Here is a 27,736-nt window from a genome sequence, read left to right as displayed (position 1 = left end):
CGCACTGCCGTTGTTAATTATTTATTTACCTCCGCCCGGTCGCTGAAGCGTGCGGCGGCCCCGGCGACACAGCGAACGACCGGTAACCCGAGGGCATTGCGGGGTGCCCCGTCCGTCCGTACGCCATTTTGTCGGCTGTCGAGTCCCACGCAGGAAAGAAACCGATGGCTCAAAAGATAAACGAGGGGCTGGAACACATAGCGGCCGCCGAGAAATGGTGAGCGAGTGGATTTTGTTTGGTGTGGGGGTGGTGGGGCGATCACCGTTCCCCGTTCCCCCGAGCCGGAGTGGGCTTCAAGCACCTGGAGACCCGGGCGGACGCCGCCGTCTGACGCCCCTCTGCGAGCGTGGAGCCTGCTGGGAGTTGTAGTCCGACACGGCTGTCAATGTGTATAAGAAAATAACCAGATGCTGGTACAAATCGAAGGTATTTATTCATAAAGTGCTGGAGTAACTCAGCAGGTCGGGCAGCATCTCGGGAGCTGGTGTAACTCAGCAGGTCGGGCAGCATCTCGGGCAGCAGCAGCAACCTCATCTATTGCATCCGCTGCTCTAGATGCCAACTTATTTACATCGGCGAAACCAAGCGCGGGCTCGGCGATCGCTTCGCTCAACGCCTGCGCTCGGTCTGCATTAACCAAACTGATCTCCCGGTGGCCGAGCACTTCAACTCCCCCTCCCATTTCCAGTCTGACCTTTCTGTCATGGGCCTCCTCCAGTGCCATAGTGAGGCCCACTGGAAATTGGAGGAGCAGCACCTCATATTTCGCCTGGGCAGTTTGCAGCCCCTTGGTATGAACATCGACTTCTCCAACTTTAGATAGTTCCTTTGTCCCTCCCTTACCCTCCTCCTTCCCAGATCTCCCTCTATCTTCCTGTCTCCACCTATATCCTTCCTTTGTCCTGCCCCCCCCCCCCCCCCCCCCCCCCCGACATCAGTCTGAAGAAGGGTCTTGACCTGAAACGTCACCCATTCCTTCTCTCCCGAGATGCTGCCTGACCTGCTGAGTTACTCCAGTATTTTGTGAATAAACCGGCTGTCAATGTCCTGGGCTACAACACGTCGGAGTAACTGTCTCGGAGGGACAGGCAGTACATGTGGTGAGAAGGAATGGGGACGTTTCAGGTCGAGACCCTTCTTCAGATTGAGAGTCAGGGGAGAGGGAGACGAGAGATATGGAAAGGTATGGTGTGAAAATGACAGTGTAAGAAAATAACTGCAGATGCTGGTCTGAAGAAGGGTCTCGACCTGAAACGTCACCCATTCCTTCTATCCTGAGATGCTGCCTGACCTGCTGAGTTAGACAATAGACAATAGACAATAGGTGCAGGAGTAGGCCATTCAGCCCTTCGAGCCAGCACCGCCATTCAATGCGATCATGGCTGATCACTCTCAATCAGTACCCCGTTCCTGCCTTCTCCCCATACCCCCTCACTCCGCTATCCTTAAGAGCTCTATCCAGCTCTCTCTTGAAAGTTACTCCAGCATTGTGTGAAAATAACAGATCAAAGTAAGGAAGTGTAGAATGGTTCATTGTAGATAATAGCAAAATGCTGGAGTAACTCAGCGGGACAGGCAGTGCATGTGGAGAGAAGGAATGGGGGATTTTTCAGGTTGAGACCCTTCTACAGACTGATGTCTTGACCCAAAACGTCACCCATTCCTGCTCTCCAGAGATGCTGCCTGTCCCGCTGAGTTACTCCAGCATTTTGTGTCTCTCTTGGGAGTAAACCAGCATCTGCAGTTCCTTCCACACACAATGTCCTGAGGGGGGCTGCTCCCATGAGCCTTTGCAGCCCAGCTGGTTGGTTTCTACCTGCGCTGTCTCCACTGATTGGAAAGGAGGAAAGTGGCATCTGCGAAACCAGCGCCACTTTGGCCCAACTAGCCCATGCTGACCAAGATGCTCCATCTACACTAGTCCCACCTGCCTGTATTTGGCCCATATCCTTCTAAACCTTTCCTATCCATTGTAGTGTAAGGGTTACACAAACAATTTCAGCTAAAATGTGAAATGGGGTTATCAGCTAAATTAGCAGCACTGCATTGCATGGCCCTGGAAATCAAGATTCAAATGCACTAATTCCAAGAATTGACCTTGCAGCTGTGCACATTATCTGGGTGTAGCATTTCTCAGGCCATTCTATGGGGAAAGCATAGCGTTTGTGACCAAAAAACAACAGACCTCCTGCTGCTAGTAGTGCAGAAGCGTGGCAGACAAGGGGGCATTAAATTGGCTCAGGGAGGGGGCAGTGACATGGTCTGCTCTGATAAGAAATGCCATAAAGGATGGTATTGGGTGCCCTTTCAGATGAGAGAGCCCCAGCCTTGGACCGTGTCGCAAACGGTGCCAGGTGATCGAGAACAGGAACATCCTGCGGCGTGCTCTACTGTGTAGTCGGGGTTTGCGAGTGCATATTGAATTGAATTGCTACGTTTATTGGCCCAGTATGTGCATATACAAGGAATGTGCCTTGGTGCTCTGCTCACAAATGACAACACAAACATACAATTAACAAGTGCATATGGGGATATTTAGGAATTTAGGCCTTATCTGGTTCCTTCCTATACATCTTTTAAATGTTGTTGTAGTACTTGCCTCGGGTACCTCCTCTGGCAGCTCGTTCCACATTCCCACAGCCCTCACTTTCCACATGTCCCTTGAGATGCACACGATTGCAGTAATGACCAGATATGGTTCCCTTCAAATTAAAAAGTATTATCTTAATAACTATAATGGAGTTTGCGAGGACACTTGATAAAACATAGCACAGCACAGGATTAGGCCCATCTGCCCACATTGTCTGTGCTTGTCATGTTGCCAAGACCAACCATCTGCATTTTTTGTGTCTCATACATAACAACAGTCGTGTGGTGGCGCTGCACAGCAGCTGCAGCTCACCTGCAGTCCGTTTATTTTTATTTTTTATTTTTTGTCTTAATTGTAAGTGTTGGATGCGATGCAGTCTTTTTTGTGTGTGCGCGTGCGTCCGGCCGGCTGCGACTCGCCTTTGGAGGCTTTGGCCGTGGGCCCTGTGGACGTCTGAAGCTCACAGGTCCCTGGGTGGGGGCCGACTTCGGGAGCTCCTGCAGCGTCTTCGTCTGCCCTGAATTGCCTGGCTTGGGTCGGGCCTCTGCGGACCTTTCACCGTCCGGCGCGGCCTGCAATAGGCCGTGGGATTTTCTACCGCCCAGGGGGAGCTTCAATGTCAGGAGCCCCGACTGCCCCGACGTGGCAATTTCCACTACCTGACGGCAGGTAAGAGAGAAGACATTCTGGCCTTCCATCACAATGAGGAGGTGACTGGAGGAAACTCACTGTGATGGATGTATTTTGTTTTACGTTGGTTTTTGTGATTGTGTGTTTTATTGCTTTTTTTAATTGCCTCTCATTGTTGACTGTGGGTAATGTAATTTCATCAAAAAAAACATGTTTTTGAATGACAATAAAGACAATAAAGGCTATTCATAAACTAATCTCATCTACACATGATCCATACCCCTCCATTCCCTGTATATCCCAGAGTCTATTCAAAAGCCTCGTACTGAGCATGTTAACCTATACTAATTAATGTACAAAGATACATGGGTCCCTTTGAACAACAAGCTGTTCAATTTGTAACTATTTAAAAGCAACATTTTAATTTTTTTCAACCAAGGTGTATGCCCTCAATTTTTTTCAAGTTATCTTTCATCTGCCATATCTTTTACCTTTCACAGGTGTTTATCTCCCTGTAGATGATTATGTCTTGATTAGGTTAGTTTATTGGACATATGCGCCTGGCTGCAATGAAATTCCTTGTTCACAGAGAAAACAGTATTAATGCAGCAATAAATACAATGATGGGTCAGAATGGTGAGAACATTGTAGTGCCCTCTGAAGTAGTGCATAAACATTTTTGAAGTATAATAGAATAACCAAATGAGGTATAATTAACAGTACATGACAGTAACTCTGGGAAGAGAGTGTGAAAGAGGTGATCTGTTCAAGATTCTGGTAGCAGTGGGGAAGGTACTGTTTCAAGATCTGGATGTCTAAGCTTTCAAGCTCCTGCACCTTCTCTTGGAAGGTAGTTGAGAGAAAAGGGAATGGCCAGGGTGGCAAGCTACCTTTGCAATACTTCCAGCCTTCTAAAATTACCAGATTCCCCAGTTTTTGTATTCTCTTTAAAATTGAACTATTTCATTCATAATGGTTTTCCTCATTCTTAACTTGTTTTTACTGTTTATAGTTAAGTGTTTGCCAATTTGTTAGTCCATGTTTCCATTTTTATTATTGCTTACCATACATACTTTTATGTTTGGCGTCATCTGTAAATTTAGAATTTATCTCCTTTCCCAAATTCAGACCGATATCATATTTCAAAGTAGGTGTATTGTTTATACCCCCAAGGCCAACTTCAGTCTAATACGAATGTAGCTATGAAACTAAAGGGCATAGCTTTAAGGTGAGACGGACAAAGTTTAAAGGAGTTGTGCAAGACAAGTTTTATTTAATACACGTAGCTATGAAAGTAAATTATTTCATTTTTTAATATTGATCCTGTTTTATTTCCAGTCTGAAAACTGGCTTTTTAAAATGGAAACCTGATTTCGATGGTGCAGCATCTGAATATGCAAAGGCGGGTAAGAGTGTTTTCTTATCTGACATTATTTTGAGAGGTTTCGGATTGATTTTTATCGAAAGCGTATTCCTTTGCCATATTATATATTGAATCCTTTTACAATGAAAGTTACATGCTATCCACCAATAAGTAAGTCTAAAATCCTTTTCCAGTCTGATGCTGCCATTTTGGAGTTGACACATAACATAAAATGTTTCAATGAATTAGTTATACAGCACAGAAGCAGCCCCTTCAGAACTGTATGACTATGCTTGGTTATAATTGAAAAACAATCTAAACAAAATTGCTCTGATAAAATAATCATCACTTTGTAGCCTCTAATACAGTGCGTGGAATTACACAAAATATGCTGCTCATTCTTGAGAATTTGTTTCCAGAATTATTTTTATTGTATTTCTGTTGTGAACAAAGGCAAATTGTTGAATAATGTACTTAAGGAATGTGGTCCTTCATACTCTTGCCTTGAATTGTAGTGATCAAATACAGGAATGGAGAAAATCATCTTGTTTTAGTTTTCTGGTAATTGTTTCAGAATACATTTGTTTGCTGTACTATGTTTGGCAGCAAAGCCTGCAATTAATAGCATTATAATTTAAGATCTTTGATTTATAGAAAATTATGCTTGCATTTTAATATTCTGATTTCAGAAAGTTAATTGGGGTAAATGATTTATTTCACATGTGCCATGCTGGATCTCTATAAATAAAATTGACTCAAAACAAATTAACTTTAGTTTAGAGATACAGCGCGGAAACAGGTCCGTCGAGTTTGCACCGACCAGCGATCCCCGCACATTAACACTATCCTACACACACTAAGGACAATTTACAATTATACCAAGTATATAAACCCAAGCCAATTAACCTACAATCTGTACGTCTTTGGAATGTGGGAGGAAACCAAAGTTCTCTGAGAAAACCCATGCAGGTCATGGAGAGAATGTACAAACTCCGTACAGGCAGCACACGTAGTCGGGATTGAACCCGGGTCTCTGGCGCTGCAAGCGCTCTAAGGCGGCAACTCTACTGCTGCGCCACTGTGCCGCACAAAATTCTTCAGGATAAGCTCTGGTGTTCCATTCTCTAAAAACCTCTCCAAATTTCCCTCTAGAAACATGAGACAACTGATATATGAATGAAAATATTATGGAAAAATAGAATCAGCATATGTTTGAATATTTAAATATTTAACTATTTAAGACTGCAAATATTACTACTATTAACATTCTTCCTTAAAGAAGGAAATCAATTCTGTGAGTACCCTACCTCATTTGCCCACATAACTGAAGCATAACCCTCTTACTTTGTATTAATTTTGAAATTGCAATATTCACTAATATCCTGATCGTTTATCTAGTTGCCTGCTGAATTTAGCAGACTGAAAATCATTAAAATAAATCTTTATTGTTAAATATGAAATGGCTCCGAAGCAACCTGTCACCCCTGCACAATATCTAGCAGAATCTGGGAGACTGCTTCAGATTGTTTAAGATCGTTAATGTTGACTCTCCCCTAGAGAATTGGCTGGCATCAACTTGTATCCTTCTCCCATTTGAAATGTCTTTTTTTTTAAATTTGAAACTCTGGTCCTATTAAAGATGCATGAGAATTTGCTAACAGGTGGTTCTGCGTTGTGGTGGGGGTGGAAGAGTTGATAAAGTGAATTATTTGCTTTGCTTAATCTTTTGGTTAACTTGTACTGCGTCGCCACAAGATGTCAGAATAATGCAGCATCCTTTTCCATTTTGTTTCCATGTAACTCTCTCTTGTATCTGTTTTGATGTAGCTGTTGCATTCAAAAATGCAAAGCAGTATGACCAAGCTAAGGAAGCCTACCTAAAAGAAGCTGAATCACATCAGAACAACAGAGCGTATCCTTTTCAGGCTACTAATAACTATCAAGACGGCTCCTCCATGGAAACCGACCGGTTTCTTGATTTTTATTTTCTTCCAACGCACTTTAACGTACTACAAGGTTATTTTAGTTTTATAAGAAGATTAAAGTTGTCAGAGGATCATGAATTATTTTTTTCTCTGCATAATTAGTTGAGTTTTTGTGAAGGTCAGCCTGCTTTTCCACTGCAAAGTAATTGGAGGGATTGATTTGAATTGGAGGCTGGTTTTTTTCTGAAAGGGGAAGCCTAGGGGAAGAGAAGAGGTATCTTTAGTTTTTTAATTCTGCATTCCAGTAAAGATACTACTGTAGATAGACACAAAATGCTGGAGTAACTCAACAGGACAGGCAGTATCTCTGGAGAGAAGGAATGGAATGTTGCCTGTCCTGCTGAGTTACTCCAGCCAGCATCTGCACTTCTTTCCTACACAAGGTACTACTGTAGATACAGATAAGATAGGTTCAGAGGACTATGTGGCAAACACAGGCAGGTGGAACGAAGGTTGATGGGGCATGTTGGTTGGTGTGAGCTAGTTGGGCCAAAGGCCCTTGTCCCCACTGTATGACTTTGACTCCCAAAAGTAATCAAAACAGGGATATGTTTGGCATATTGGACTTTAAGGGAACAGAGGGATATGGACAGAATGGTGTTGAATTCCAAGATCAGCTGTGATCTAATTAAATTCTGATATAAGAAAATAACTGCAGATGCTGGTACAAATCGATTTATTCACAAAATGCTGGAGTAACTCAACTGCAGATGCTGGTATTAAATTCTGAAATGGGCTTGGAGGCTATTAGACCTACTCCTTTTCCACATATTCTTATGAAGCAAGACACAAAGTGCTGGGGTAACTCAGCGGGTCAGGCACCATCCCTGGAGAAGATTGATAGGTGACACTTTGGGTCTTCACACTTCTCATAAATCTGTGGGAAAGAATTGTGTAAGTACTGTTTTAACTGTTAGTTCACAGAATTAAATTATATTATACTTTTTTGAGTTTAATTATGTGGTTGGATTTTGTATTTATAAAGTTCAAAATTTAGTTTTTAGTCAGTCATCTTTGGAGGTTCTTGGGGTGCTGTGGCTCAATTTATTTACATTGCTGCCAGCTTTTAAAACTTGTCAGGCTTTTCAGTTGGAGTTGTCAGGCTTGGTTGAGTTGTTTGGCTTTGCACTGAATCAGAAGATTGGGTTCTTGGCTCAGTAATTGGAGTATATGATGCACCCAGAAGCAATATGCTGCAGATGCTGGGAATCTGAATCATAAACAGAACATGTTGGAATTATTAGCACCAAAATAGACATCAATTGCAGATTTGAAAATATGCTTTTAAAATGATTGTGGAGTGCTATGAATTAAATGGGGTTTTCATTTTAAGATTAAAACTTTAATTCCTAAATTAAATTTCATCATATTTCCTGAAAATGAACTGATGAATATGAACTTTTAAGAGACTAATGACTTATTGTTGAATTTCAAGTAATGACAAGAACTAAATGAAAAATTGATTTGCCTGAAATATCTGTGATATTTTTGTTGCTTTTATGAGTCTTCCTTAACTATCTATTCACTTTAGTTTCTTCCATGCTGCTAAGTAAGTAAATTCCATTTCTTTCCATTTCTTTTGGGCGGCACGGTAGCGCAGCGGTAGAGTTGCTGCTTTACAGCGAATGCAGCGCCGGAGACTCAGGTTCGATCCTGACTGCGGGTGCTGCACTGTAAGGAGTTTGTACGTTCTCCCCGTGACCTGCGTGGGTTTTCTCCGAGATCTTCGGTTTCCTCCCACACTCCAAAGACGTACAGGTATGTAGGTTAATTGGCTGGGTAAATGTAAAAATTGTCCCTAGTGGGTGTAGGATAGTGTTAATGTACGGGGATCACTGGGCGGCACGGACTTGGAGGGCCGAAAAGGCCTGTTTCCGGCTGTAGATATATGATGATATGATGATGATGATGTATCCCAGAATATTAATTGAATATAAATAAATACAATTTAGAGCAAAAATCAAAGCACTGAGTCGGGTAGGATCTGTGGAAGGAATGGACCAACAATGGTTCGGATGGGGATCCTTCTTCAGGCTGTATATGGTGAAGTTGCAGGATAACTCTGTACTTTCCAAATGATTTCCAATCGAATCTATTATTTTGTCTTTTGCCTGGATTTGTAGGCAGTTAAAAATATAAGTGACTGAATAGAGGATTATTAGTCTAGGTTTATGTTTGAAACCCTAAATTTGTCAAAAATCCATTAAACCACTTTAAAAATTAAATTTCTTAATACTGCTATTAGTAAACTGGACGTCAATCCAGTTTGTCTTGTTACTGTGAAGCTTGGTTTTCAAGTGACCCGGGCAAGATGCTATATTTCAAAATTCTCAAGTAATTCCCGACTTGTCAGTGATTTCAGCGAAAATTAGGGCGCCGGAAAAGCATTGACAGCGTGGGAATTTTGCTATGTTTCCGAAGACGGTGTAATCTCGACCTAACTTGGCATTGTCGTGGGGTAAAATAAAATTTCGGCAACCTGCTACGACTTTGAGAGTCGCCGGCAGTCGCCTAAAAAATCGCCTAGGTGGGGCAGGCCCTTTAGTTGGTCCAAGTGCTATCTTCATGTTGAGGGTAGTTATTAACACCTAACTTTTTGTGTAATAAGGCCTCTAATGTTCTGTCCGAGTCCAAACTGAGAATTGTAGAATCTTTACAGCTCAAAAGGAGGCCATGCTGGGGTCATGAAGTGTTGTTCTTCCAGTTTGCATGTGGCCTCACATTGGCAGTGAAGGATGGCGAGGACAGACAGTGGGAGGGGAAGGGAAATTGAAGTTGCTAACAGCTAGGAGGCCCAGTTGCCCCTAACAGTCAGAACTGGAAGAACAGCACTCCTTATTCTACTTGGATAGCTGGCATGAACATTGAATTCTCCAATTTCCGATTAAGCTTCTCCCGACCAAGATTCCATCAACACATACCATTCTGTATATTCCCCTGCCTTCCTTCTCCTTCAGTTCATCAACACCTTGTCTGCTCTTCCCCTACCTCCTGTTCCTTATTACCATTCCTCTGGTCTACATTTCACTCCCCACCTTCCTTTTCTCAGACTCCACCTTTCCACTCTTTGTATTCGCCACTTATTATCCCCACCCTTCCCTCCCCTGACTGGTTCATCTACCAACCAACCCCTTTACCTGGAGGTCCCTATTATTTGTCAGCTCTGGCCCCATCTCTTCCCCTCGCCTCTTTCTTCCAGCTATCTCTCCTCTACTCCATCAGTCTGAGGAAGGGTCTCGACCCGAAACGTCACCCATTCCTTCTCTCCAGAGATGCTGCCTTTCCCACTGAGTTTTGTGTCTACATTCGAGTTCCTCCGGCAATCTGTTTTACGTTTTTTGCTTAGGAGGGTCAAATTCATACTTGCTTCTATCGCCAATTAATGCTATTGTTCATTTTGTAGTCGATATTTTGCCTTGGACTGAATCGGTTAGCTTTCTGAGTGTGCAAGCTTGTTAGATTGCACCTTTCATTGGTATAAAGTCAGTTTACACTGAGTTATATATCCCTGCCTGTGATCTATTTAATTTTCTCCACAGAGCTTATGAACAGGCTGGGATGATGCTAAAGGTTCGTCCCTCGGCTACTTTGAATTCTAAAAATTGATTCTAAAATAAAATCAAGTAAAATTCATATTTTTAAAAAAAGTAGTAAGAATATTCACTTTACAACACCAATAATATGGCAGTTTTATGTTGTAAGATTTCCAAGAGCACTGTTATTTGCATGTAGCTTTCCACTTGCCCAATGGAATAATGTATCTATTTCGGTGAAGACATATTGTAGATGGAATAGCACTTTTTGAGCTATGGTTATTGTAATATAGTAATATAATGATATTAATGTACATTTTGACATGGATTAACACACTGCTGGAGTAACTCAGCAGGTCAAGCACATCTCAAGAGAAAAAGGATGGGTGATGTTTCTGGTAAGATGCGTCTTCAGTCTGACGAAGGATCCCAGCCCGAAATGGGTCTGAAGAAGGGTCCTGACCTGAAACATCACACATCCTTTTCTCCAGAGATGCTGCCTGACCTGCCGAGTTTACTCCAGCACTTTGTGTCTATCTTTGGTATATACCAGCATCTGCAGTTCCTTTCTGCACATCTTGATATGGATTAACTTGTGTGCGATTATTTTAATTGGGGAAGTAACAAGAGGGTGTGATTTTGGAACAACATTTGCAATTCTGCCATGTGTTCTTTTTTCAATTAAGTAATTATGGATGTGTGCTATTACATGCTAGTTCCCACCATTAATTCCCAACTGATCTTGTATGGTTACATTGAAATTTAAAATTGCCTATCCTATGTTAATTGCAGCTTGCCTAATGAAACTGTGTACAATATAATGTTTTAAAATAGGAAATGCAGAAGTTGCCTGAAGCAGTTTATCTCATTGAGAAAGCCAGCATGATGTTTGTGGAGAACGGAACCCCTGACACTGCTGCCATGGCACTAGACCGGGCTGGAAAGTAAGGAATTTAAAACTGCAACAACTGAGCAAATCCTAATGTTATAATTGTAATCGCGACCTTGGGTTTCTCGATTGAACCCCAATACGTGAAATATACACTACTGCAGTGTATGCTTTTTTCAATGTTATCTCTCGTACGCAATGTGGCTTATGTTTACAATAATTTTTCCACAATCAAATTTTTTACACTGCATCAATTTCTCCACAAATGTTTTAATGTAAATTCTAAGTAGTCTCAGAAATGTAGACCGTGTGAAAAGCCACCCAGCAGTGTTATTTATAAAAGCTTATTTTTAAAGTTTTAGTTTTAGAGATACAGCGTGGAAACGGGCCCTTCGCTCCACCAAGTCCGCACCGACCAGTGATCACCTGTACATTAGTTCTACCCTACACGCTAGGGACAATTTACAGAAGCCAATTAACCTACAAATCTGCACGTCTTTAGAATGTTGGAGGAAACCGGAGCGCTTGGAGAAAGCCCACATGGTCCCAGGAAGAATATAAAACTCCCCACAAACAGCACCTGTAGTTAGGATCGAACCTGGATCTCTGGCGCTGCAAGGCAGCAACTCTACTGGTGCGCCACTGTGCAGCCCCATGAAATGCCTATTTCATATATACTGCTCTATCCTTGTTCTCCATAAATTAACTTTCTCCGCCTGTCCTGAGTTAATGGTTATAAATTATGGAAACGTAGAAAATAGGTACAGGAGGAGGCCATTCGGCCCAGCACCGCCATTCATTGTGATCATGGCTGATCATCCACAATCAATAACCTGTGCCTGCCTTCTCCCCATATCCCTTGATTCCACCAGCCCCTAGAGCTCTATCTAACTCCTTCTTAAATCCATCCAGTGATTTGGCCTCCACTGCCCTCTGCAGCAGAGAATTCCACAAATTCACATCTCTCTGGGTGAAAAAGTTCCTTCTCACCTCAGTATTAAATGGCCTCCTCTTTATGCTAAGACTGTGGCCCCTGGTTCTGGACTTGCCCAACATTGGGAACATTTTTCCTGCATCTAGCTTGTCCAGTCCTTTTATAATTTTATATGTCTCTATAAGATCTCCTCTCATCCTTCTAAACTCCAGTGAATACAAGCCTAGTCTTTTCAATCTTTCCTCATGACAGTCCCACCATCCCAGGATCAATCTCGTGAACCTACGCTGCACTGCCTCAATTACAAGGATGTCCTTCCTCAAATTAGGAGACCAAAACTGTACACAATACTCCAGATGTGGTCTTACCAGGGCCCTATACAACTGCAGAAGAACCTCTTTACTCCTATACTGAAATCCTCTCGTTATGAAGGCCAACATGCCATTAGCTTTCTTCACTGCCTGCTGTACCTGCACACCAACTTTCAGTGACTGGTGTATAAGGACACCCAGGTCTCGCTGCACTTCCCCCTTGCCTAACGTGACACCATTGAGATAATAATCTGCCTCCTTGCTTTTACCGCCAAAGTGGATGACCTCACATTTATCTATATTATACTGCATCTGCCCACTCGCGCAACATGTCACCTGGCAACTTCCTAACATCCTCTTCGCAGTTCCTACTGACACCCAGCTTTGTGGCTCAAGACCCAAACTAACCAGACTTCAGTGGAATATCAAAGGAGTATTTCGCTGTTGCATGTGCTGTCTTTCACATAGTATGTATGCCAGGGCCACATTCACACTTGGGGTTTCAATAACTATCAAGAAGCTTGGCACCATCCAAGACAAATAACCTGCTTTCTGATCCCCATCTGCGGCTGTGGGCATCTATCCCCTTAGGCACTGGTATTGTGGGTGTACTTGCACCAGAATAACTGCATTGGTTGTAAAGGTTGGTTCACTGCCATCCTTCTCAAGGGTAAGAAAAGACAACATGCTGCAGTAACTCAGTGGGCCAGGTAGCATCCCTGGAGAACATGATTAGTGATGCTTCGGGTCATAACCTTTCTTCAAACTTGACCCGAAACATCACCTATATTCTCTAGGGATGCTACCTGACCCACTGAATTATTCCAGCATTTTGTGCCTTGGTAAACCAGCATCTGTTGTTCCCTGTTTCTACATTTCTCAAGGGCAATGAAGGATGCGCAGTAAATGTTGGCTTTGCCAGTAATGCCCAGTTCTGAAAATGAATGAATAAATAAATAAATAACATCTATGAGACTCTAATGCCATTTGAAACCTAATCTTGACTACAAAACAAATTCATTTATCCACCAGACTATGTATATTCTACCTCTAGTTTTGCCTTGTTTCGTTTCTTTGTCTTGCAGTCACCTCCCACCTAGTTCTCGTGTCCAATTTAAAAAAAATTGAATCTCTGAATTGTTTTCATTGTTTTTCGCTTGACTGATTTAAATCAGTCCTGGTGATGGAAGAGCAGTGCCTCAGAACTATCTACAGACAAAACGGAGATATTTTACAGTGGATAATCTTCAGTTATGAAGTGGAAATTTGTTTTTTTAATTTTCTTTCAGGCTAATAGAAAATGTAAACTTGGAAAAAGCTGTTGAACTTTATGAACGGGCTGCCTCAGTATTTGAGGTGGGTTGTGGATAATTAAGTTCACTATTTATATTAATTTTTAAAACTCGGCTCTGGTTATGTATTTATTTTTAGCATTAAACCCAAAGAAAATAATTAAGGATAGATAATTGCATATTAAAATAATATAAGCTGAAAGAAAATTATCAACAATTTGTTTATTTTATTTGGAGCATAAGCAAAAGAATAATCAAGCATTGCTTAAGTAAATCATAATTATTTGCACAGATCACAGGAACAGCTCTTGAGGAACTCGATTGTTGTCAAAACTCTCTAGTAAATTAGACTGATCAGGTTGGTGGCACTGTGGCTAGTAGAGCTGTTGCCTCAGCACCAGAGACCTGGGTCGAATCGTGACCTCGAGTACTGTCTGTATGGAGTTTGCCAGTTTTCACTGTTCATAAGTTATAGGAGCAGAATTAGGCCATTTGGCCCATCAAGTCTACTACACCATTCAATCACGGTTGATCTATCTTTCCCGCTCAACCTCATTCTCCTGCCATCTCCCCTTAATCCCTGATACCCGTACTAATCAAACTGTGACTGCATTGGTCTCCTGTGGTTTTCTCCCACATCCCAAAGACAGTTGGTTAATAGGCAACTGGAAATTTCCCCGAGTGTGTAAGGAGTGGATGCATAAAGTGGAATAACATGGAATAACATGGAACTAGTGTGAGCAAGTGATTGATGATTGGCATGGACTCGATGGGCCAAAGTGCCTGGTTCAATGCTGTATCTTTCAATCAATATTGCTATTGGGTTTGCCAAAGTTGATTCTTCTGGAATCTTGGACAAAACCATAGCAATCTGACTTTAGCCAAACTAGCTAAGAGAAGAAAAATCAATCCACATTTGACCAACCTTTCCTTGCAGCTAATATTCCCTAACCAAGGCAGCATTCTGGTAAACTTCTGCACACTTTCCAAAGCTACCACGTCCTGTAATGGGACAACCAGAACTGCATACATCACTCCAAATGTGGCCTAGCCAAAGTCTTGTAATAATAATAATAATACATTTTATTTATATAGCGCTTTTCATATACTCAAAGACGCTTTACAGAGATTTTGAGAACATAGGGAAATTAATAAATAGATAAATAAGTAAATAAATAAATGAACAGAGAAAGGAGACAGTAGGTGAGGTGACCTTCAGTGGTTGAAGGCAGTACTGTAGAACTGCATCATAACGTTGTGACTCACATGCTCGATGTCACGACCAATGGAAGTGGCCATGCCATCAGCCTTCTTTACCACTCTACTTGTGTTGTCACTTTCAGGGAGCTAGGGACAGGGGCCCCAAGATCCCCCTGAGCACCAATGCTGTTAAGGATCTTGCAGTCAACTGTGTCGCTTCCACTGACATTTGATCTTTCAAAGTGCAACACGTTACACCTAGTAGTTAAAATAGTTAAAGTGGAAGCAAAGAAGAGCTTCATGCAAAGTTGGAGATTGGAGAAGAGGCATGGTGAAAGGTAGTGTGGTCAACTGTCATGGACTGCAGAGGAATTCAGGAGGCCATAGCCTCAGAATAAAAGTTTGTACTTTTAGAAAGGAGATGAGGAGAAATTTCTTTAGTCAGAGGGTGGTGAATCTGTGGAATTTATTGCTACAGAATCTGCTCCCATAACTTATGAACTTATGAATTATAGTATACTGTGATCACACGCGTCATAATACCAGGACTGCATTCCTGGAAAAAGGTTAGGGATGGTGCTAGCAACTCGGGAATAACCATGAATTATCATTGGCAATTGTTTTTAATATAAGAATTTGCTTCTGTACATAGTGAAGATGTTTCAAATGGTTGATGAGTTTATGTTGACTTTGGATTTTTTATTTGATAGAATGAAGAGCGTTTACGACAGTCTGCTGAATTGATGGGAAAAGTTTCCAGGCTGCTTGTCAGGGGCCGGAGGTGAGAATCTTTTCCAATGCACTGTTTGCCTCGCTAAAGACACAAAATAAACATTAATAAAGGGAGGATGCTTTCTGGTCGTGAAACATCTCTTCCCTTTCCAGTCTGTTTTTCAAAAAAACATTGTTTTAATTTTGTATATTGGCTGCCCCATGCAAGCCTTAGCTAATGCAAGCGTTAGCTACCCATAACATTAGCTATCTTTTCATCAGTGCTTAATGGATGTCATGGACTTGTGGACTGAAGGGCCAATTTCAGTGCTGTCTCTCTTTGATTCTGTGTTTATTTTTAAACCATGCCGCTAATTGTAGCATTCTAATTGCGATTTGAATTAGAATCTAATTCTATACCACACTAGCCCACGTGCCTGCTTTTGGCCCATATCTGTCTAAACCTTTCCTGATCATAAGCCTTTTAAAATGTTGTTATTGTACCCGCCTCAAGTATTTCCTCTGGCAGCTCGTTCCATATGCCCGCCACCTTGTGTCCTCTGGTTCCTAGTAAATCTTTCCCCCTCACCATAAACCTATGTCTAGTTTTTGATTCCCGTTCTCTGGTTAAATGACTATGCATCTAGCCTATAGGATCGTGAGATTCCTCGCGCGATCTTATTATGAGTGTGTGACGTTTGGTAAATGATTGCACATTATAGGAGTGGATGAGCAGCATTGTGAAAAAGATGTCTGGTGGGGAACCTGTTAATGTAGGTAAACAATTACTTGTCTGTATATCACCTTTTTTCTCATTACCGACTTGTTTTCCTTGCCAAGCAGTAATTGTACTTTAGACATTTAGGACTGTTGTTAAAGTGTCAAACTTTGTGTAGTGAAAGTACTCTCACAATACAGTTGGAAAAGGACTGGCTTGGTGAGAAATGAATAGGAATGTACCAATGGCAAGCTTCAATTTTAAAAAAATGCATGTGGTTCATTTGTTCTTATGATCAGTTTCCTCTCCATAATGCCTGTTCAGCTTCGTATGATGTGCTTGTCAGGAAGAGCAACCTGAAGCATGATCATAGAGTTTGGGGGGATGACTGCGGCCTTTGCTGGTGATTTGGTAGTAAAGGAGTTCCTGTGCACCCACTGTCATTGTCTGTGGGGATGTCTTGGGGAACAGAATGCTGATGATAATGGGGTGTATTTTTGTTCTTAGAGGTGAGGTTTTGGGTTGGGACCCTTCTTCAGAGGTGGGAGGCAGGAGAGATAGTATAGAATTGATGTGGCTCTGAGCGAGAATAGGTGGAGAGATTGCAGGGCAATAAATTGGGAGGGAAAAAGAGTCTGGTGGTACATGGGATTGCACAGAGTACACATGGAGATGGAGAAATGGAGGTTAAATCAAGATGGACTGAACGGCCTCCTTTGTGATTAGAAAAAGTGATACCAGGTATGGCTTCTGGATAACATGGACTCGTTTGGTAATGTGCACAATATTTGCAAATTGGGAATTTATAAAAATTGTGAATTTTACCTTTAACGCATCACTAATATTTTTTTAGATCAGCATTCTTGGTGTTTACCCCTGTCATAACTGTCTTCCATTTTGAAAAGCAACTGTTTCCTATTTTTTGCTTTCTCTCTCAAAGCCAAATCTTTCTACTGATGCTCAAATTTATGTCGGCCACAATTTTGCTCAGAACCTTTTGTACAAGTCCTTGCATGAATTTTCATCAGGTGCTTGATAAACATCACCTGCTGCACTCCCTTCACCAATCAAAAATGCAATCAGTTTAACCTTGCATGGGTCTAAGACAGGAGGGTACAGGTTTAAGGTGAGGAGCAAGGGATCTGAGAAAGGTGGTCGGAAATTGCCCGAATAGGTGGTGTAGGCGGAACAGTAAGGGAGCTGGAGACATTGGATGTGAGAGGGTGAACCAGGGTAATTCTTCCAGCACCTTCAAGGTTGGCTGCAGGAGGCGCCCCCAGAACACAAAGATGGCCGCGCAAGGAGAGGGATGTCGTTTTATGGGAACTGCTCCAGTACATTGAGTGTGCGGGTCCACTGGACTTTGGAATTGGGGCCAAAATATGGAATGTGTAATACAGTATATGCAAAAATAATTTTGTTGTCATGTTGTATATGTGACAAATAAAACTCCATTAAACATTAAGGCAGGCGTTTCCACAATATATAGGTATCTAGGTGATCATAAACTTGTGTTGAGAGGTTTATTCTTGGATCTTGGCATTTTGGGGCATCATTCACATTTGTTTTGATGTCCAAGCTTACAATTTCAGTGATATTTGTAAAATAGTCCCATGAAGACCGGTAAGAGAACTGCCAAATATTGAATTAATTTTCATGGTAATGTTGCTGCAGTATTTTGAAAAACCATTGATTCATGATATACAGATCAAAGCTGGTGTACTTTGGCATGACTTTCGGTTAAATATGATTGGCTGTAATCTCTGCCACTACTTGAAATGAGCAAAAGTGAAACTTTTTGCCAAATATATAACAATGGTGAGGTTTAGTGATCCATGTTACTTAAAAATAATAGAAACATAGAAAATAGGTGCAGGAGTAGGCCATTCGACCCTTCAAGCTAGAACTGCCATTCAAATGATCATGGCTGATCATCCAAAATCAATACCCTGTTCCTGCTTTCTCCCCATATTCATATATCAGTGTGAAATGGAACAATGCACATGAATTATGGGAGGCAAGTTTGTGGATTAAATTATCCATATCACAAACAATTATTTTTAATGTAGTTAAGCTTTTAAACATTTAAAGCTGTTATTAAATGTGCCAGTCTTATATTTTCAAGGCTTGATGAAGCTGCAGTATCTCTTCAGAAGGAAAAGAACATCTATAAGGAAATTGAGAATTACCCAACATGTTTTAAGGTAATGAAATGCATAGAATATGCATTAAACAGGAACCTTCGGCCCATAATGCCTGTTATTTAAACTCCTCTGATGTCCCGGTGGGATGTGAATTTGTGTCACCAGGCCTCTGTATTCTAGTTGAGTAACTTGCCCATTATCTTAACAGTGGCTTGATAGAAAGCTTTTTGTTCTTGACGTGTTAATGATTCTTCATAAATCTTTTCAAGAATGTTCATATTATTACTACTTTTTTTGTTCCAGAAAACAATCGCACAAGTGTTGGTTCACCTACATAGGAATGACTACGTAGCTGCCGACAAATGTGTTCGAGAAAGTTATAAGTAAGCACTAACCAATTTTCTTATTTGTTGAGGAGAATTTTGAATTTTTACCTGAATGAAACCGACAGCTAGAATGCAGATCTATTAGCCGTTGGGGTTAGTATACTACCCTTTGGTCATACACAGCTCAGTGTGATAGGTTTGTTCACTGGTTATTAGCTTTCTGTGTGAAATAAGTATGAAGGGTTTGAATCCATTATGAATGTATAATATTGATACCAATTTATAAGCAATTTTAATCTTGGACCATGCAAGTAATTTGCACTGTTATGTCTGGTCATACATTTGTCAATAGGTATTGGTTCTAGACCAACAAGGGACATACACTGGCCTTGAAATTGAAGTGTGGTAGTGGCATGAGTGGAGCATTTTGTCTCAATGGTTACAAAGGGCACTGTGTTTATACTGGGAGAAAAACAGAAAAAATTTACTAATGTCATGGTCACTGTTTGCCTCATTGACAATGCCACTGAAAACAGGCCTGTTTGGTGGATCATCCAAATGCAAGACTTTCGTTCTTTTTAACCATGGAAAATGTGCAAATTAAATATTTCGGATTGATTTCTTGGTATACAGAACTAACAATTTGGGGCAAAGTGCTATTGTTCAAGTAATAATTATGAGAGTGTGGCTAAAACAGACTGGGGAGCAAATAATACATAGGTTCATAAGTAATGAGCAGAATTAGACCATTTAGCCGAGCAGGTCTACTCCGTCTTTCAATCATGGACGATCTATCTTTCCCACTCAACCCCAATCTCTTGCCTTCTCCCCATAACCCCTGACACCTTTACTAATCAATTGTGATATTTTGAGCCTGAATTAAGACGGTATTCTATTTTGGGATTATAGAATTGTTCAGTTTCATCCAAAAGGTAATTAAAATACACGTTCCTCTGTTGTTTAGACATAAATGTATACTTGTGCTTAATCAGACAGTTTTCAGCTGTTGACACCAATGTAGTAATTGCCCAAAGAATCTCCATACCATATTGATCCTTGTGCCCGTGTTAATAACCGTATGTATCTGCTTTAAACTAATTTTCATATTTGTTGTGAGAATAAAATGTGCTGGACGCTGGCTGTTTCCAGTTAAAACATTAATATTACTGTATACCTTAATTGTAATCCTCCCTGTTAAGGGGCATTAATGGTGATATGTTGCATTGCTTGGGGACAAGTTAAGTTTAAAAAAAAATCTATCCCATTAACTTGTACCTCTTTGTTCTTAGCTAGTGATTTTGTCTTTCTGTATTAGTTTGAATTTATTTTACTTGATAGCAATCTGAGTTTTTAAACTTTATGATGTAACAAAAAGGACATGGTTTCTTTCCTCATTTTAGAATATATAATTAGTATTTAAATACTCTTTAAAAAGTGGCATTACAGTTTCGAATAGTGCCTCTTTTAAAAGCGTAATCTAATACTAACTATATAATCTAAAGTGAGGAAAGTCATTTTTAAACCCAAATGCTCTTCTAATTATGGAATGCATGTTGCATATTTTTAAAAACTTAAGATTGAGAGCTTACGGAACAAGCTTAAAATGCAGAGCCAGGCTGTGTGTAACATCCAGTAAATGACAATCTGATTCTATATCCCCAACTCAATTTTGAAGCCAACAAATCAGTCAAGACTTGCATATATAATTCCCCCTCCCTTCTTATTTAGCTAGATGCATACATAATGGATGCAATTTCTGATTTTAACCTTTCTTGTTAACAGTATACCTGGATTTAATGGTAGCGAGGACAGCATTGCATTGGAGCAGCTGCTGCAAGGATTTGATCAGCAAGACCAGGACCAGGTTTCTGCTATCTGTAACTCTGCACTCTTCAAGTACATGGACAACGATGTAAGTTTGGTTAACTATTTTGAGTACCCTGATATTAAAATGCATGATATAAGAAACCATACGACCACTTGAGGTTGCCACATCATTCAACATCGGTCAGATTTTTCTGAGTTCTAGCTTCCCTTGAATATTTAAAAATACAATTAATTTCCATTATTATTATTCCAAATAACCAAGCTGCAACTGTCCTTGAGTAGAAATGCTAAAAAATATTTGAGTGAAGAAATTCTGTTTTATCTTGCTTTTATGATTTTTAGTGACCCACAAATTTTAGATTTTCCAAATAGCGGATGTAAAGAAAATATTTCTCAGCATCTACCCTAGATACCCTACGTTCTACTGTTGAGGTTAATAATTGAATTTCCACAGTCTTACTTTTGTCAACAAATGACATTCTGATATTGATAAAACTAATAACCAAGCCATCTTGGGTTATTTATTGTGTAACAAGAATTGCAGATGCTGGTTTAAACTGAAGATAGACACAGAAAATTGGAGTAACTCAGCGGGTCAGACAGTATCTCTGGAGAGAAAAAATGGGTGACATTTCAGGTCGAGACCCTTCTCCAGTCTGAAGAAGGGGCTCGACCTGAAATGTCATCCATTCCTTCTCTCCAGAGATGCTGCCTGTCCTGCTGAGTTACTCCAACTTTTTATGTCTATCTTTAGGCTATTTATTGTCATCTACCCCAATGAAAATCCTTGTTTCCATGAAGCAGTAATGATAGATAAAACAATTTCTACTAATACGAGTGGAAAACAGCAAAATGGTGCAGGATAGTCGTGCAAGTACTTGTGCAATACCAGCATATTAATTTAATTTTGTATAAAGGCCCCATGTAATTTAAAGTTACCTCATGCCAAATGGCTCAGAACTATGGCCCCAAATTGCTGGCTGCCTATTCCAAGGACATGTTAACAATGTCAATCTTTTTTAAAACAAGTTTAATTTTTTACACTTGAAAAGAAAATGTCTGTTCTGCCAGTGACGCTAAATTAATCCCAATTGCTCATAGATGGGCTGTATCTTTTCATCCCTTGCTTATTCCTTTTCCTGTATTAATGCCTCTAAAATGTAACTCGTGTTATTTACTTCCACCACTCACCCTGGCAGTGCATTCCTGTCACTTATCAGAGGATGGGAGTGGGAAATCACAAAATTTTAATTAAATCTTTGGCGTTTCAAAGATCTTATTGTGGCCCTTGCAATTTTGTTTAATATGCATATTCTCTGTGGCTGTAATCTGTTTATTCTGCATTCTGTTTATTTTTCATTTGCACTATCTGATGTATGGTATGATTTGCCTATATAGCACTCAAAACAACGCTTTCCACTATTTCTCAATGCACTTGACATTAATAAACCAATATTAATAATTAAAGTTGCAACTGCAACAGAACTACCAAACTTTATACGCAAAGCCCCTACCAATAAGGGTAAGTATGCAAGGTGCTTTCTTTACCACTCTATCTACTTGTTGCCACTTTCAGGGAGCTATGGACTTGCAATCCCTCTGTACATCAAGGGTCGCAACAGTCATTTACTCTATCATTTCCACCTGCATTCAACTCCTCAAAGTACAATACCTTGCATTTGTCCAAATTAAACGCTATTTGCCCTTTAGACTTTAGAGATACAGATACCAGGATCTTTGGTGCTGTAAGGCAGCAACTCTACCGCTGTGCCATTATGCTGACCAATTTATCCACCCTTATTTCCAGCTGATCTATAGCCTGCTACTTATTTAATTTTGAAACATTTTCATTACCACAATGAAATAAAATTCAACTAAACTTTGTCCCAGCAACCAATTTCTCCTGAATTGTTGGAATGTGGGCTTGGATTTATTGCCCTAAGCATTGTGGCTTGTTTGGCATTTTCATATCTGGCATTGCTTTTGCATCAGGGGTCACATAAGCCAAAATAATTCTTTGATAGTCATTGGTGAGCAGATGATATTTTCATGATTATTTTAGACAATAGGTGCAGGAGGAGGCCATTCGGCCCTTCGAGCCAGCACTGCCATTCAATGTGATCATGGCTGATCATTCTCAATCAGTACCCCGTTCCTGCATTCTCCCCATACCCCCTGACTCCGCTATCCTTAAGAGCTCTATCCAGCTCTCTCTTGAATGCATTCAGAGAATTGGCCTCCACTACCTTCTGAGGCAGAGAATTCCACAGATTCACAACTCTCTGACTGAAAACGTTTTTCCTCATCTCAGTTCTCAATGGCCTACCCCTTATTCTTAAACTGTGGCCCCTGGTTCTGGACTCCCCCAACATTGGGAACATGTTTCCTGCCTCTAACGTGTCCAACCCCTTAATAATCTTATACGTTCCGATAAGATCTCCTCTCATCCTTCTAAATTCCAGTGTATACAAGCCTAGTCGCTCCAGTCTTTCAAAAAATCCAAAAATCCAAAATAGCTTTATTTGTCATTCGTTCCGAACGAGATTACTTAGCCAGCAGTACAAAAAACACAAGACACAACCCCAACACAAACATCCATCACGGTGACTCCAAACACCCCCTCACTGTGATGGAGGCCAAAAACTTCCCCTCTCTCTTCCCCCATGCCCCTCCCACGTACAGACAACTCGACCCCTACCGAGGCGACCGACCCGCACAGCCCCCGCAAGGAGATGGAAAGTCCACGCGGCCGAGCCGCACCGAGCGATGGAAAGTCCCGCGGCCGCGCCACGCTGGAAAGTCCCGCGGCCGAGCCGCGCCGGGCGCTGTTCAGTCCCGTGGCCGCGCCGCACCGGGCGATGGAAGGCCCCGCGGCCGCACCGGGCGCTGTTCAGTCCCGTGGCCGAGCCGCACCGGGCGATGGAAGGCCCCGCGGCCAAGCCTCGCCCCGAGGAAGAGACCTAAAAAAAGAAAGATTTTTTCCCCCCCCCCCCCACACATACACCCCCCCCCCCCCACACATACACAACCAAAAATAAAACACTCCAACACCAACACACAAACAAAAAAAGGACAAAGGACAAACAGACTGCCAGCGAGCCGCAGCCGTTAGGCGCCGCCACACGCCAACATATGAAAGTCCCGCCATTCCGGGAATTAACCTAGTAAACCTACGCTGCACGCCCTCAATAGCAAGGGTGACAAGATCGTTGTTCGCCCCTCATTAAGATTACTTGTCCTTTTGCTTAACATTAATTTTGAATTTTTGTACTTGAAATTATTTAATCTTATTCTCCCAGTATGCCAAACTCTCTCTGAGCTTGAGAGTTCCTGGTGGAGGAACGAAAAAGAAGTTACCTGTGCAACAAGAAGGTGACCAATCTGCACAAAAGCAACCTGATGGTGGCAATGAGGAGGATGATGACTACTCCTCTGGATTGTGCTAACTGTGGACAAAACGTGCTTGAGGTCTCTTGGATCGAACTGAATTGTGAAGAAGTAGTGAAGGCCGAAGCTCAGAAGAATTAATTTCCTTTCCTAACTTCATGCTTGTTTAGTTGTAACCTGTGAGTGTCTGGTTTGCATAGGAATGGAGCAAGATTAATTTACAAATTACATTGTGAAGCATTTGGATTTGGCTAACAATGTGTTTATATATAATTTGATACGTTTTTTATTTTGAAAATGCAATCTTAAAAATGCAGTTTATTTTGGTTCTAACTAGATTGTTTTAAATCGGAATATATCCTCAACGTAATGCATCCTAAATCAGCATAATTTATTATTTATTGTATAGGTTCAACTGCAGATTTATCTTCGTCATGAGACCTTGATTGATGACACAACTTTGTAAAACAAAAAGTGCTTAGCTTGGAAATGTAAGAAAATAATGTTCTGGTTTAATTTTCCAATCAATGTAGATTTGAAATATTATTGTAGTTACCAAAAGGATGCTGTTTCCTTAAGGCTGCATATCATGACGTTAGTTTTCATGGTTTATGCTATGGTGTGAGAAATGTTTATGTTTTCTGATATAATTCAGTGTTTATGGTTTATTGTAAGTGTGTGTGTGTATATATAATAATCCAATTAATGAACAATGGGCATGTTTCAGCAATTGCTAATTAATGTATCCTTTGTGATAATTGCCAACTTGCAACAAGTTTGTTTTGTAAATTAATTTTTAATGTTAGCCCATTTATCTTAAACGAAGATTGTCATCAATATCTGCAGTAGCTTTTGGTTATTTCATGGTAATATAAATATCACCACAGGGACAAAGTCAGTCACTGTCTTGCCTTGTTGCTACTGAGAAAATATTTCCCGATGAAAGATCTGCAAGAACCTGGTGTTTGTTATCTATCTGTACTTGGCAATGATGTTCCAGTGTAAACACAAACTTGCTTTCTGTACACTCATTTGAAATCTTGTCCATAAAGTATACTGGTATGATTAGTGTTCTATTGTGCTATTTGTGCTCAACTAAACCTTTTGTTTAGTTTGTTCTGTACTTGGCACATAAGGTTCAATGTAATTTCCAATGAAAAAGTTCTATTTAAGCATGTTTCAAAGAAATTGAATTTCTCAAATGGAGAACAATTTGATTTAATGATCTGTATGTTTGTTCAAACACTTTACATTTAATTCAGTAGCTTCATGGGGCATAATATAATATAGACTCTGGAGACCATGTTTAACTAATTTGTAAATTAAAACAATGCTCTACATTTTGAGCAAGTGGCTGTGAATATGCAAGCAAAAACAAAATGCTGGAGAAACTCAGTGGATCAGGCAGTATCTGTGGAGGGAATGAACAGATGACGTTTGGGGTTTGGACCCTTCTTCAGATTGTCTACCTGACCCTGTGAGTTACTCCGGCACAGATTTTGCTCAAGATTCCAGCATCTGTAGATCCTTGTGTCTCTGTATGTTTAGTATGCCAAGCCTTATCTGTGACAATGGAAGCAGTTTATAATTTGGGTTGATATCCTGATTAAGCCTGAAATATTAACTGAATGATTTTTCTTTTTTTCAGGTTTTGAATAGTTATGCATTTTCCTCCTTGACCAAGCTATTATATTTGTGGGTTCTTCAACTCTTGTTAGATGTAATGTGGTAAAGAAAAAAATTAACCAATAAATGGTCCTTCATTTAGTCCTTTAAACTGGGCCTCCAGTGTCTATTGTAAACCTACTGACTCTCACAACTATCGAGTCTATTGTAAACCTACAGACACCCACAACTATCTAGACTACACTTTCCACCCTGCCTCCTGCAAAGACTTTATCCCCTACTCCTACAATACCTTTAATTCATTTGTTCTATATCACTGTCTATATATTTCGCTTCCCTTTCTCCTCACATGCAGACTGAAGAAGGGTCTCGACCCCAAATTTCACCTGTTCCTCAGTCTACGTCACATCTGCGCCCAAGATGAGGTGTTCCATACCAGGACATCTGAGATGCCCTCATTCTTTAGGGAACAGGGGTTCCCCTCTTCCATTATAGAGGAGGCCCTAACATGTCTTCTTGGAGTCCTGCAGCTCCGCTCTTGCTCCTCCTCCCCCCAGTCACAACTGGGACAGAGTCCCCCTACTCCTTCAGCCATCGCATACAACACATAATAGAAACATAAAAAATAGGTGCAGGAGGAGGCCATTTGGCCCTTCAAGCCATCACCGCCATTGTGATCATGGCTGATCATCTACAATCAGTAACCTGTGCCTGCCTTCTCCCCATATCCCTTGATTCCACTAGCCCCTAGAGCTCTATCTAACTCTCTTTTAAATCCTCTGACATTTTCACCACCTCCAACGGATTCCCACCACCAGTCACATTTTTCCATGTCCACCACTTTCTGCCCTCTGCAGAGACCATTCCCTCCATAACTCCCTGGTTAACTCATCCCTTCCCACCCTAAACCACCCCCTCCCCCAGGTACCTGCTCCAGCAACCGCAGGAGATGCAACACCTGCCTCTATATCTCCTCCCTTGACTATCCTGGAACCCCAATAGTCCTTTCAGGTTAGGTAGAGGTTCACTTGCACCTCCCCCAACCTAATCTACTGTATCTGTTGTTCCAGGTGTGGACTCGTATACATCAGCAAGACCAAATGTAGACTGGGCGATCATTTCGCTGAACACCTTTGCGCAGTCTGCCTGGGGCCCATGTGATCTCCCAGTCGCCAAGCACTTTAACTACCCTTCCCATTTTCATACTGACCTTTCTGTCCTAGGATGTCTCCATTGTCAGAGCGAGGCCACATGCAAATTAGAGGAAAGACCTCATATTTCATTTGGGCAGCTTACACCCAGCGGTATGAATATTGATTTCTGTAACTTCAAGTATCCCCTCCATTCTAGTGGTTGTACTAGTTTCACTGTCCTGATGTTTCATTTCCAACAATGGACCGTTTCCCCTTTATCATAGTTACCTTTTTGCATATCTTTCATTCATTTGTTCTATATCACTGTCTATATATTTCGCTTCCCTTTCTCCTCACATGCAGACTGAAGAAGGGTCTCGGCCACAAATGTTACCTGTTCCTTTTTCCAGAGATGCTGCCTGTCCCGCTGAGTTACTCCAGCATTTTGTGTCTACCTTCGATTTAAACCAGCATCTGCAGTTCCTTCCTACACATGATTACAATCAAGCCATCCACAGATAGATACAGGATAAAGAGTATAACGTTCAATGCTAGATAAAGTCCAGTAAAGTCCAATTAAAGGTAGTCCGAGGGTCTTCAACGAGGTAGATGGTTTCGGGGTTGAAGCAAAGTGGACAGCAAAGATACCACTCCGTCGCAAAGATACCACTCCGTGTAGTACGCAAAGGAGCGTAACGTCCGCCATTTTAGTAAGCAAAACCCGCCGTTCGTTATGCCTCTCGTAGTGTAATCAGTGTTTTGGGGGAACAGTATGTGTTTACAATAGACAATAGGTGCAGGAGGAGGCCATTCGGCCCTTCGAGCCAGCACCGCCATTCAGTGTGATCATGGCTGATCATTCTCAATCAGTGTTCCTGCCTTCTCCCAATACCCCCTGACTCCGCTATCCTTAAGAGCTCTATCCAGCTCTCTTGAATGCATTCAGAGAATTGGCCTCCACTGCCTTCTGAGGCAGAGAATTCCACAGATTCACAACTCTGACTGAAAAAGTTTTTCCTCATCTCAGTTCTAAATGGCCTACCCCTTATTCTTAAACCGTGGCCCCTTGTTCTGGACTCCCCCAACATTGGGAACATGTTTCCTGCCTCTAACGGGTCCAACCCCTTAATAATCTT

At 41.3% G+C, this 27,736-nt stretch overlaps 1 protein-coding gene across 2 annotated transcripts; it reads left to right on the top strand.

Moving 5' to 3' along the window:
- napgb (N-ethylmaleimide-sensitive factor attachment protein, gamma b) lies at window positions 1-25,618 on the top strand. 2 transcript variants are annotated; one of them, XM_078398096.1, is made up of 12 exons: window positions 1-217; window positions 4,560-4,627; window positions 6,412-6,496; window positions 8,101-8,118; window positions 10,109-10,139; window positions 10,937-11,046; window positions 13,526-13,592; window positions 15,439-15,509; window positions 18,283-18,361; window positions 18,605-18,684; window positions 20,410-20,539; window positions 23,754-25,618. In XM_078398096.1, exons 1-12 carry the CDS (start codon window positions 165-167, stop codon window positions 23,898-23,900), a joined length of 939 nt encoding a protein of 312 aa, XP_078254222.1. In that variant the 5' UTR covers window positions 1-164; the 3' UTR covers window positions 23,901-25,618. The 2 variants fall into 2 exon arrangements, with proteins under 2 accessions (XP_078254222.1, XP_078254223.1); XM_078398097.1 differs by lacking the exon at window positions 1-217 and adding an exon at window positions 2,903-3,260.
- Window positions 25,619-27,736: the final 2,118 nt, after the last annotated feature.

The sequence above is a fragment of the Rhinoraja longicauda genome, chromosome 4 (genome assembly GCF_053455715.1).
Source record: "Rhinoraja longicauda isolate Sanriku21f chromosome 4, sRhiLon1.1, whole genome shotgun sequence".
NCBI lineage: Eukaryota > Metazoa > Chordata > Chondrichthyes > Rajiformes > Arhynchobatidae > Rhinoraja > Rhinoraja longicauda.
Note: the sequence above shows the minus strand (reverse complement) of the source record. Positions and strands in the feature narration are given on the sequence as shown.